Source organism: Chinchilla lanigera, unplaced genomic scaffold (genome assembly GCF_000276665.1).
Source record: "Chinchilla lanigera isolate Chin_1 unplaced genomic scaffold, ChiLan1.0 scaffold00013, whole genome shotgun sequence".
Taxonomy (NCBI): domain Eukaryota; kingdom Metazoa; phylum Chordata; class Mammalia; order Rodentia; family Chinchillidae; genus Chinchilla; species Chinchilla lanigera.
Window position 1 is genome coordinate 33461129 of NW_004955414.1, and position 12631 is coordinate 33473759.

General features: G+C 42.3%; 1 protein-coding gene and 1 pseudogene across 1 annotated transcript; both read right to left on the bottom strand.

Moving 5' to 3' along the window:
• Positions 1–353: 353 nt before the first annotated feature.
• LOC102024001 (mas-related G-protein coupled receptor member A-like) lies at positions 354–1352 on the bottom strand. The gene has a single exon (XM_005380535.1). The coding sequence runs from the start codon at positions 1350–1352 to the stop codon at positions 354–356; it is 999 nt and encodes a 332-aa protein (XP_005380592.1).
• A 5182-nt stretch (positions 1353–6534) lies between these two features.
• On the bottom strand, positions 6535–6876 carry LOC102025901 (annotated as a pseudogene).
• Between the last annotated feature and the right edge of the window lie 5755 nt (positions 6877–12631).

The following is a 12631-nucleotide window of genomic DNA, read 5'->3' on the forward strand; positions in this document are numbered from 1 at the left end:
AGACAATACAGAGTTACAAACAAAGTGGTAGGAAATTAACAATGCTTCTTGTACTACATATTGATATCTTCAAAGTGGTTTCTCATGAAAACAGATAGAGACATGCAATATTAATCAATCAAGGACTCATTGACATTTCCACCAACCTTGAATCTTCTGCTGTCCCCTCTTATCACTGTATGTACCTAAGGAATTATGGTTGGTTTAGAGTGTCTCTGTCTCTGTCTGTCTCTGTCCTCAAGCCATCCTTCATGCATTACTAAATTTGTCTCTGTTTCTTATTTCATCTTTTCACAGTAACCCTCATACTGGCAGTTGGGGATTTTGGCTAGGTCATCAGTAATCAGAGACACTTATGACTGACCAGGCAGGGGCTCTTCACCTTCTCTGCTTTCAGACTTCTCCAAACTTCCCTGAGGAACACGGCCTCCACTTTCATCTTCCACAGGGGTGTCCTGCAGAGCCCTCTCTAGAAGCAGCTTCAAGGTCTGCTTCTTCAGCTGCCTCCTGAAGGCGCCAACAAAGAAGTAAATGATGGGGTTGGCGCAGCTGTTCACAGAGGACAGGACAACCGAGGCCAAGTACAGACCATAATGTAAATTCTCACTAAAATTATCATGAGTCCAGATGAACACGAACCAGTAGATGCCCAAGGGCAGGCCACAGAGGAGGAACGCCAGCACCGTGAACAGGACGGTCACATAGAGTCTGGTCAGCTGCATCTGCTGGGAGCCACACAAGAATCTGACCAGCAGGACCAGGCTGGACCCTGAGAGAATCAAAACTAAAACAGCCAGGCATGCGGCAGTAAAAAAGTTAGCTGCCAGACACTCGGCACTGTTAATGTGGATATCCATCACACCACAATAAATCTTGTTCAGAATGCATACCATCAGGGACATGGCCCAGAGCAGGGCACACACAGCAACCGACATGTGTTCAGGGCGGCGGAAGCGATACCAGAGGGGATACAGGACAGACAGGCAGCGCTCAGTGCTGATGGCACTCAGCGTGCTCAGGCCTGTGATGTAGGGAAACATCATCACGGTCTTATAGCAGGGCAGGAAGACAACCTCGGGATGGAAAAATTTGATGATTACCAGCAGGGAATCTATAATATGGCAGCAGAGGAAGAGGATGTCGGCTGCAGCCAGGTTGAGGATGTAGATGGAGAAGGTATTCTTGTGCATGCGGAAACCCAGGAGCCAGAGCACAACTGAATTTCCTGTGAGTCCAGCCAGTGCAGAGATGATGATCACCACGTTTGGGACCAGATCTTTTTCACTGAAAGTTCCAGGAATGCCTCCACCTTTTCCTTTCATTGTCTCCCCAACTGATGTGTTTGGATCCATGCTCAGAAGCCCTCCACTGGTGAGCCTGGAAGACAGACAAGATATGAGCACCTGGTGCAGGACCCCTGATTCTCAGGGACACCCTGCTATGTAGGGATTACTTTCTCCATTTTGAAGAGGAGGAAAACCAGATTGGAGCCATTAGGCAACCTATGAAGAGCAGGGGATTCCTGGAGTATGCATTCAAATTCAGTACTCATTGTCTGAATATCCTGAACCCTCTGTCCTGCGCCTCAGTCCCTCTAAACAATATGAAAATATAGAAGGGTAGAGACACTCCCTCTCAGTGTGCTAAAGTGATGGACCTAGTACTATTCTGCCCTACTTTGTTAAGAATTTTTCTCCCTGTTGCAGAAACTAAGACAGACAGAGAGGTCATTATGACATCCCCTTGACTAAGATGTTTCAACCCAAGGAATGCTCTTTAGGGTCAGGAGGGTAATGTGAGCTCTTGCTAGGTCAGGTATGAAGACAGCTGGGTCAAGAAGTGGCTTAGTGTGTCAGGCATTGAAAACAAGAGCCAGTCGGTTGTGGTGGCACATGCCTGCAATTCAGCAGGGATTCAAACCTAGCCTGGGTGATGTAGTGACTTAAGGCTAGGGGTGTAGCTCAGGGTGAAGGCAATGGAAATACTGAAAACAAAACAAAACAAAACAAAAAAAATTCTAAAGTATCTCCTAGCTCAGCTTCTGTCCATGGGTTCTCAATATTTATTCACTGAATGAATAAGTATATGAATGGGAAGCATTAGATTATTGGGTTTAAATGGAAAAAAAGGCATTAGAGCACACTCATATGAGATGAAGAAAATTTCATTCATCACAACCCTTGTGGATAGCTCTGTGTGTATTTAGACTACCCGTGTATGCTCAGAAACTGATGTTAGCCACTAAAGGGCCTTTGAAGTGAGGATCCAACATAGCTTTGTTGAGCACCTAGTCACATGTAGGTACACAATGTGGCAATAGGGTTTGTGTTTGAGCTGAAGTGCTCAGGAGTATAGAAGAGGAAGTACTGAGAGTGATGTCTGAGTGGCGCTGATATGAGATAATTCAAGTATGGGTCCAATGGAGGACTACTTAGTGGTACACTGTGGAGTGTATAATACAAAACTACCCCATCCTCTCTCCCAGGAGATCTTTAGCAGAGTATTCTTTGTTGATGAAAGTTTTGTGTGGGAAGAGTGTATGAGAGGAAATAGAAAGTGTGCTGGACTGGCGGTGTAAAGAGAGCTGCTCATGCAGATTTCAGCTATAGAGAAAGGACCAGCTCACATCTTAGTGATGAGCAGGAACTGACAGAGTTTGCCAGGTATTTTCCAAGGTAAGAATTAAGACTGTCCCCATTGTACAGAGAATGGAATTTCAGCACCAACAGGATGAGTGACTAGCCCCTGATCTCACCCAGTGTGAGTTTAAACTCATTGGGTTCAACCTTTTCATCTGCCCCTTGGCTCCCTCACCCCTCTGTGTTCATTACAGATGGATGAGGGAAAAGCAAATGAGTAATTCCCGAGCCATATCCAAGATGGCAGTCAAAATTATAGATGGAATAAAATCAAACATAAGCAGCTTAGAGAAACATAGAGGAAAAGAAACCAGTCACATAGGGAACAAAGATGTGGGTGTAAGTCAATTAGGAACCTTGTGATAGCAGCTACCACCAAGCAATGCAGCCATAGCTTTAGAATCCAGAGGATGCACTGGGGTAGGAGGCCCTAAGATAGAAAGAGGCCTCATCCTCCTGAGGATGCAGAGAGGCATCCATAAGTAAGTGTATTCATCATGAACTCTCTTAGCAAAACAAATTCCCACAGCTTTGGTTGGCTTGAGCCAGAGAAGGAAGAAAAGCAGAAGTTCTGTTGTCCCTACTCAAGCTACTCTAGAGTTTGAACATCTATTTTTAGGGTGTGATGTATTTGTTCGTTTCATCAAACACAAAGGTCTGTAAGGACTGAGTCGTATCTATTTTATTTACTAACTACTGTACCAAAAAATTTAGCATGTGTCCTTAAAAGTCATTTACTGTGATATCCTCAGTTCATACTGGAAGAAACTGAGAAACAGATAAAGAGACTTTCCAGGGATCACATCACCAAGAATAGGCCCAGTAGCCCATGGCCTCCTTGAGTCCTGTCTGAGGCTTCTCCACTGCTCTTGGCCCCATTTTTTTTTTTATACTCCACAAAAATCTTCATATGAACACAGAACCTGAAAGAACATCAGGGACTGTAGGTTCTGCTAGAGTCTCCCAGTCACCATTCTTCTCTAATAGAGTGGTTCTCTGAATTTTAAGTCTGGAAAAGGACTCCATTTCCTATCCTTTTTTGTTGTTGTTTGTTTTTGGTACCGGGAACTGAACTCAGGACCTTGCGCTTGCCAGGCAGGTACTTGTGCCACTGAGCTATATCCCTGGCCCTTCCCATCCCCTCTTAATGCTGATGGCAAAATGTTACTGGGCAGTGACCAGTTGGGAGGTGAATATGGTGGAGTAACCAACTTCTGGGTCACTGAATAAATAGGTATGTAGCATAAGTATAACCTCCAATTCCCCTCTATCTTTTCCTGCCAGGTTTAGTAGATATAACTAAAGAACAAAATAATTATGGTTCTTCTTTAGGGTTGGGAGTAGCAATTTTCTAGAAGTCCTTAGATCCGATGCTTTGAAGCTTCCAACAAAATCCTAATAAAGCTCTTGTTGAGGTCATCATTATAATGGTTCTGTATTTTAGTAACTTCAATTATTATGTACTCAGTAAGGAATGTGTTCCCCATTTAAATTAAATTCCATTTTCAATGCATTTTTTATCAATATGCATGATTGCTTCATAAAAGTAAAAACAAGAAAAAAATAACTTTGATGAAGAGGGGATGAGAAATTATTAAATGACATTAAATAGAGGAAAATCTCAGGGAGTAGGAAGACATAAGATATAAGGGTTAGTCTCAGGTACCATGAGAATCTTCTTTCCACGATTCTCTGCCCTGATTGGCATCCCAGGAGGGTGGCTTCTACGAACCTCATCAGTGGAATTCTATTCCTCCTTATTTCTGGTTGAACTGAGCTACTGAGTGACACCCCCACAATAAAGGACAGGAGGAGAGGGGTTTGAGATTTTCATCTCCCACTGTCTTATAGGAGGCTGTGTGTTGGCAAAGGGCGGTGTTTCTCCCCTTGATGATAATCTTTGTTTACTACTGCAGTTGTAGCTATGGCTGTTTCTGTCTGGAAACTGCTCCCTCCTTTGTCCATTACAGCTTATGGCCAGAAATAATGCTTTATTGTTACTTATCTTAAGGCACTTTCGATGCACTGCCATTTTCCCTTAACCCAGCCCATCTTTGTGGTCTCCCCTAAAGTACTTCTTAATTATCCCAGTTTGAACCATCTGTTTGTTCCTGGAACCTTGAGAGATACACAAAGGAGAAGATTTTTGAAAAGCAACTAAAGTAAAATGAAACCTCTCCATAGCATGTCAGCAGTGGTAAGCAATACCTGCGTATAACCTTGCAATCTCTTCCTGTCTGCAGATTTGAATGTTTGGAATAAAAGGGAGAATCTAAGGACTTCAATCAAGGGGGAGAAAGGTCTCGTTAAACCCATTTGAAACTCCGAGTTTTGGCTACACCGTTACCCAGTTTTCAGAAAAAAGCTTCTGTCTCTTGCCTTTTTCTGAAGGAAGTAACATGACCCCCTGCATGTGGAACCCTGTTGCAGAAACACAGGGATGTGAACTCAGAGCAAACACTGCAAGAGGAAAGAGCTTTACCTTTCTTCCATTCTCTTGTCCAGAGGTGGAGAGCTGACGAGTGCTGAGGTGGAAGAACCTTTCTCAGATCGAGTGACACAGGAATATGCTTCTTTGTCCCTAATTCCACGATGTCTACAAGAATTGGAGTAAAAGCTTGTGACCAAATGAGGCTTATCAAGATTCTGGAACGTTTGTGTGATTTCCTATACAGGTCCTGGAAGCAAATTAGAAACCAGAGTTGTTTGAAACCTGATCCACTCCTAAGATATTTCTTGGTGTCTGCTATGTTTCTACTCACATATTGGTTTTTCCCATCCCATTGCAAGTGGTCCACTTCCCTCTAAGTACTTGCTATTCTGTCCATTAATTGCCAACCTCAGTCCTAGGTAGCCATAAAAAGCAATGTTATCTCTCCCTGTGGGGCTTTATAACTAAAGAGTAAGGAGCTGTGTCATCAAGGCTCATCAGGGGCTGACTGCATTTTTAAAAAAAGTATTTTCATTATCATAGCAGTAATGCAGTTGTGTGTAAACTTTTATTCCAAATGACAGAGTAATGTGTACGAGATGATATTCTCCCTGAATCACATGCTCCAGAGGTCACCTCTTTCTACCCTTACTCATTCTTCTTTCTTTTATTATTGTTAGCTATTTTTTCCACCCTGAAAACAAGTTTTATTTAAATTAGGGCTTAAATACATTACATAACATCCAGACTGGAAGGGAAAAATAAAACCAAACCCAGTTTGCTACTTCACATGTTGTCGGGCAGCTGCTGGAAGCAGGTTGCAAGCTCTGTAGCCCGCAACACGGGTCACATTAGGTCGGTGTGTTCCCTTGTCAGAAGTTTAACTGCACCGGGCTGGCCTCTTTTGTGCTGGGCTGTGATGTCCCTTAGCTAGGATGTCCGGGTCAAAAGATCTTGGTGGCCAGCTGGGTGTGTTACCACCTCGCAGGAGGGAGGGTGACCCCAGTTTTGTCCCCTGGTCAGGTTGGACTCTGGGGCTTTTGGCTGCCAGAGGGTTTCCACTAGTGTCACAGCCACACTGCGGTCTCCCCCGGCGCTCTCCTGGGTCACCGGGGCTGCTCGGATGAGGACCTTCTAGGGGTGGGGACTGTGCAGAGGGAGCTCCTGGCCAGACATAGCTCCCTCTGGTCTAGGGGCTCTGCCAAAACATCACGTACTGCTGTTCCAGCAACACACTGTCCGCTGCTCACTGCGTGAGCTCTGTTCAAATGCGGGACTTTCTGACTAGACAGTGTGGCTCTTCTCAGTTTATTGCATGGAGGAGTTACACTAGTCCAAGTGATAGCGGACCTCAGTGGTTACCTTATACAAATGTGAGGTTTTTAAACTTGTGACAAGGGACTGAAGGGGCGTTCTACTCATGGCAAGGAAATCCTCGCTTAAGCTTCAGTGAGCCACAGGCATTTAAAAGCCATGAACCTTCAGCCAATCATCCTTAGCCAGTCTGATCTCTACCAGGAACTGGCATATGTTCTCATGCTGGTCACCCTGGAGCTGGATTACTTCTCCGTATTCTGGATGTTCAATGACAGTACCACTGCGGGCAAATTTCTTCTTCCACGCCTTCACTAGCTTCTTTTTATCGTAATCTTCAGCGATCCCTTGGACAGTGGCAAGGGTCTTCCTGCCATTTCTCTGTTAGATTCGTATATGGATATAATCCTCCATGCTGGCAGGAAGCAGGTCATCATCCTTACTGGCATCAGCAAAGGGGTCGAAAGACTGGAGGTTCTGGAGAGTGGACATAAGGTGGAAATGGCCTGCGAAAGGCTGCTGTGGGAGGAGGCAGGCGGTGGGACACGGGGTGGGGCATGGATCTCTGGGAAGCAGAGGGCTCAGGGGGGCCGCAGCTGAGTCCTAGGTGGGGCTCAGTGACTGAGGCCTCTTTAGCTTTTAATAGCAAGCTCATTTCTGTTTTGAATTTGTCAGTATGAGCAAGTGTGTCAATGGTCTTCCCTTTTGAAATGTAGAATTCAACATGCATAAGTTGTTCTTCCTTTCCCTCTCTACTTCATGTAATTTGTGATTTATTTATATTATGCACGGTGTAGTCACCTTTTCATTGCTGATATAAAACCCCCGACATCCACAACTTAGAATAGGAAAGGTTTGAAAAGAGCAAGCCTGTCCCCCTCCCTCTCTATGATTCCTGACCAGACATGTGATCCTTCCTCCACCGGAGCTACCGCTGTCTAGAACCCACCCAGAGCCTGGGCTGTGACCAAATGACTTTTAGGCTCCAAAACTGTCAGCCCAAGAGCCTTTTAATTTCATACATAGCCCATGTCAATTGTCTTATTCTAGTAACAAAATTTGACTAATAAAGAAGCTACTTAAATACTTTCAGAAATATTCTTCAAATGATTAATTCAGAGAAATTTTTAATAAGGTCCTTCTTATGGACTAAATTGTGCCCCTCCAATACTTATAACTGGAAATCCTCATCCCCATTATCTCAGTCTATGAGTGTATTTGGAGTTGGAGCTCTTAACGAGCTAATTAAGATGAGGACACGGGTGTGTGTCTTATTGAGTATTAATGGTATTCTTATAAGAAGAGATGTAGACGCAGACATAAAGGGAAGACCATATGAAGACCACAATACCCTTTTATAAAGGCTAAGGTGAAGAAAACTAATAGTCTCAGAGGCTGGAAAGATTTTGGAGAAACTGGATCTTTACATTGCCAGCAAAAAAGTAACATAATGTAGCACTGTGGAAATTTTCTTTTTTTGCATTTTCTGAAAAAAATTAAGTGCATACTTCTTATTCCACCTCTGGCATACATGCCCGTGAATGGAAGACAATATTCACTTAAAAAATCTGTGCACAAATGTTTATATCATCTTTACTTATAAGAGCCAAACTGGAAACAAATCAAATGTCTTTTCACCAGTGATTTGTGAAAGAAAGCTTAATAATGGAATCTAGCTCTGCAATTAATAAAGAACAACAACAAACTATTGATACATGCTGCAAGTTTGATGGATCTTAAGAGCATAATGCTTGGGAGAAAAATACAAACTCCAAAGTTATACAATGTATGATTCCATTAATATACTACTTTTGAGATTATGAAATACAGAAACAAAGAATAGGCCAGTGGTTGCCAGGGTTTTGGGACATGGCATGAAGTGGATGTGACTATAATGGGGAAGCCCAATAGCGATTTTTTCTTTTTTTTAGCCCTAATATTTTATTTGCTTGCAACGAAGCTTGTTAACACTGTATAATGAAAATTTACAAAGAATAATGCTACTGTTTTTGGTTAGATTTAAGTCAAAGGCATTCATTAATAAAGAATCTTCGAATGTGAATATTCCAGAAATTTCTCTAAGCCATCTGATCAGAACATCTGTCTCTGAATATTACCTTGCTTTGAAAGGTGTTGACATTTTTTGAATTAAACTTAGAGTCTTTCAAAATAAGTTGTAATTACAAAACTATTCTATAGCCAAACTGAAACAATTTTAATAGAACTTTCCTTTCCAGAAACAATGATAAAGGAAACAAGGCATTTTGTAAAATGTGGTCTTGAACAAGTCACAGTAAAATGTAAATGTATACTTAACTTACACCTTCTCAAAACAGAGGCTACTTCCTGGTCCCCAACCTTGGAAGAAGGTGAAGAACAGCCTGAAAGCAACTTTGGGCAAAGGGATTCCTGAAACAAAGCTCAAGCAATTGAAATGGTCCCCCCAGAAAATTTTTTTGGGAACCTAACCAAAGGATCTGAATCCTATTTTTAATAACTGATACAAAGGTGAAGTGGCTCCTCCCAAGCAGCAGTGCTGCGAGGGCCTGGCCCCGTCCTGTGCTCACCTATGTTATGCTCCAGAGCTTAACCTGTATGGTCCTGCTCAACATCATTTTCCTTTAGAGGCTCAGTTTTCAGGGTGCTCTCTGATTGTAAATGAGGTGAGCACTGACCTCATGGGATATTTTAGGGCTTGGAGTCAAAGTATTTTTCTAACAGGTGAGGCAGAATCCATGTGTCAATGGCCCATATCCAGTTTTTGTAATTTTTTACTACACATTTATAGATCTAGGACCACAGACCCTTATATAATCATATCCACACTTAATGTCCATCTTAACTTATGATTTGTATTCAGTGCCTGGAAACGATCCTTGCATTTAACAATCATATCTATACATAAAACAATCTGTTTGTCTTAATTACTTTTTTCTTGTTGCTGAGACAAAATACCCAAATTAAGTGCTGGACATCCAGAATTAAGAAAGGAAAGGTTTATTTAGCTCACAGTTTGTGGAGGTTTCAGTCCATACTCAACTGGCTCCAAAGCAGAGTGGCACATGGCAGAGAGCAACAATTCATGGTGGTGGAAAACAACAAATGCAGCAAGAACAAAAAAGGAGGAGCAGCAGAGAGCAAGCCTCTTTCCCTCCCTTTATATTGTATGCAAGCTACCTGCCCCAGGAGGAGTGAAGCACTCAACCCCATAATCCCATGGTCCAATTCATTGGACCATGAATCAGTCATAAACTCTAGAAGCCCTCCCCATGACTGCATGAGGCTTTGGGGGGGACATCTAGATACAAACCATAACATCCACTTTTATAACATATGTGGCCACAAAACATTAATGATCTGCTGTAGATTAAGCAAATGTTTTTAACCATAATTTTTGCACATCAATTCACAGCCAGAATCCCCAAGTTCAAAAAACTTGCACAATACAAACAATAACTTAAAATGGGCATACATACGTTCCTGCACTCTCACACACACTTCTTACAGAACTGTGCTTGGGGAAACTCCATCTGTTGAGTGTCATTGAAGGCATATTTTGTTAAATTGCTGTTTTAGGTATTTTTGTTTGGAAAATCTATCATGGTAGGGCAGAGCTGTTTTTTTGATGAGCAGAAAAGAAAGATATGCTTGTAACAATGGGAACATTTTAAGGTCTTCCAAGTTGTATAAAATGGACCTTCAAAAACATTTAAGTGTTCTCAGATGCAAAGTTTGGAACTGAAATGTGATTACTAAACCAGTTGCAAAAAACACAGAGCAGCCATCTCTTGAGATCAAATCTGGTAGCCAGACATGCAAGAAATCTTTAGGATATGTAGCAAGTTGGCCTCGTCCTATATCACCACATAATTTGGTCATGTGTGAATTTCACAAACGATTCATACTAATTTGGTATAAAGAATTTGCTCAGACTCTTTTCAAGTTTTATCTTCATAGTCTTTTAAGAGCCTCTCATTCATTCCAGCTTGTTGAAAGGTAAAGCTGAGCTGATCTTTTTTCATCAAGGAGGAACCTGGAGATCTAGGTGCCTCCTCAGAATGAATGCTGAGGAGTGAGGCTGGCTTTCTGAAGTACAAGCTTCGCTCTGATTGAGAACAACTTCTAAATGTCTCCAGCTCTGATAACAACTAGATTCTTGGTTTATGTTCTGAAAAAATTTGCCCCAGGGTTGGGAGGCATTGCTCACTGGAGTGTGGGCAAGCAGAGGGGTACGGCCACTATGCCATGCAGCTGAGAGGCCAGACACCAGGAGCAGATGGGGTGACAATTGCAGCCTAAACTCTGGCTCCTCAGGGGGGCACACAAGCCAAAGCCAGCTTCACTGGCTCCTCCAGCACTCCAAGTTGTTTGTGGTGAAAAACTATGTCCATATCACGAATACACTGGTACTTATATGCATATGCATATGTGATAAAATGTCATAGACTTACACTCAAATGGATAACCTCACTCTTAAAAATGAAGTCATGTAAAGAACAATAAAATTCAAATAAGATTTGTAGCATAGGTAATTTAGCTCTACCAAGATCAACTTCCTGGTTTTGATAATATATCGTATTTGTGTAATGTATCATTACTGGTATAGTTTGGGTAGTGAGTATAGAGAAACTTTGTATACTAGTTTTGCAATTTAAATCCTCAGTTACTTTGGAATAAAATATTCAAAACAACTAGAAAAAGGTCAGTTTGTTTGTTGGAAGGACATAGATATTGAATTCATCATGAATGAGGAAACTGTGTATGCTAGAGAGAATTTTATAACCCAGGAACATAGGCTAGAAGAAAATATAAGCATTCATTCATACCCTCCACTATAATTAAGTAATTCTTGAAATTTGGCTGTATTTTCTTCCAATAGGCCTTGGAGAATGAATAAATAAAAATTTATGAATAGAACTAAAGGCTCAAACCTGTATCCCTTCTCCAGTTGCATTCATTAGAATGTCTAAAGTTGAGATGCATTATTCTGTCAAACATTTAACAAAAGTCAAGTCTAACCTCAAGACACTATAGGGCTAAAGGCATATCTCAGGGTCAAGTGTGTGTAAGCCTTGGCACTGTTCAGATACCACGTACAAGTTCAGGTGACATGACAAGCAGAGTGCAAATATGAGGTTTCTGACAACTCTTTACCATATCTTAAGCCATCATTCATGTCAAGGCTATAAGAAAGTACACAGCTTTTTTTTTTTTTTTTTTTAGTGAGACTGACACGCTGCCCACTGCGTTAAGAGGGCCATGAGCTGTTTTTAATTTTTTTATTTTAAAAATAAAAGAACAAAAACATATTAACAAACACACATACATTTACAAAAAACACAAGAACAATACAAGCAATACTGAATTTCAGACACAGTGATAGGAAATTAACAACGGTTGTTGTATTACATATTGATATCTCCAAAGTGGTTACTCAGGAAAACAAATATAGACATGTAACACTGATCAAACAATCATTAACTGTTCCTTTCAAGAAGTGCTGCTTTTTAAAAAAAAATACTGAGTTTACTTTGAAGATGAGCTATTTCCTCTGCTCTCTACTTGGGTCTTTTACAGGGAAAACAAACAACAAACAAACAAACAACAAACTCCACCCTCCAAAAGCATGCCAAATCCCCAAACCAAACCAAACCAAACCAAATCAAACCAAGCCAAAACCAAAACTCTAGGTGCCCGGAAGGAGGGCCCCCGGTGCACGGGGAGCCACGGGTGGGGAGTGCTGATCTTCCGACTGGCTCGCTCCCTGCTTCGTAGGCGCCCGGAAGGAGGGGCCCAGGTGCACAGGGAGCCATGGTGGGGAGCACAGGTCTTCCGATCAGCTAGCTCCCTGCCTCATAGGCGCACTCACAGGCCCTCAGGCTTGCCGCGGCCACTTAATTGAGAACTACCATGACACGGACAAACAATGACACAATTGGCCCACCATGCACCGACTGCAGATGCCCACCCACAGATGTGTGTGAATCATTCAAACATGGAGAAACCCCTGGGAATACATGCCATACAATGGGCCACTCTTGCTCCTGCCATTGAGAACCAGAAAGGTCCAGAGTCAGTGAAGGAGCAGCTGCTGAACAAGGACTCAGAGAACATGAGAATGCAGACTAAGCCTGAGGAGTCAGAGGTCCTGTGGACTGGGGTCATGAGAGCCACGCGGAGGCTGTAAACCAGGAGGACCTTGCACAATACCTGCAGAGACTCCCTGGAAGCCATTCTTCCCCTGACA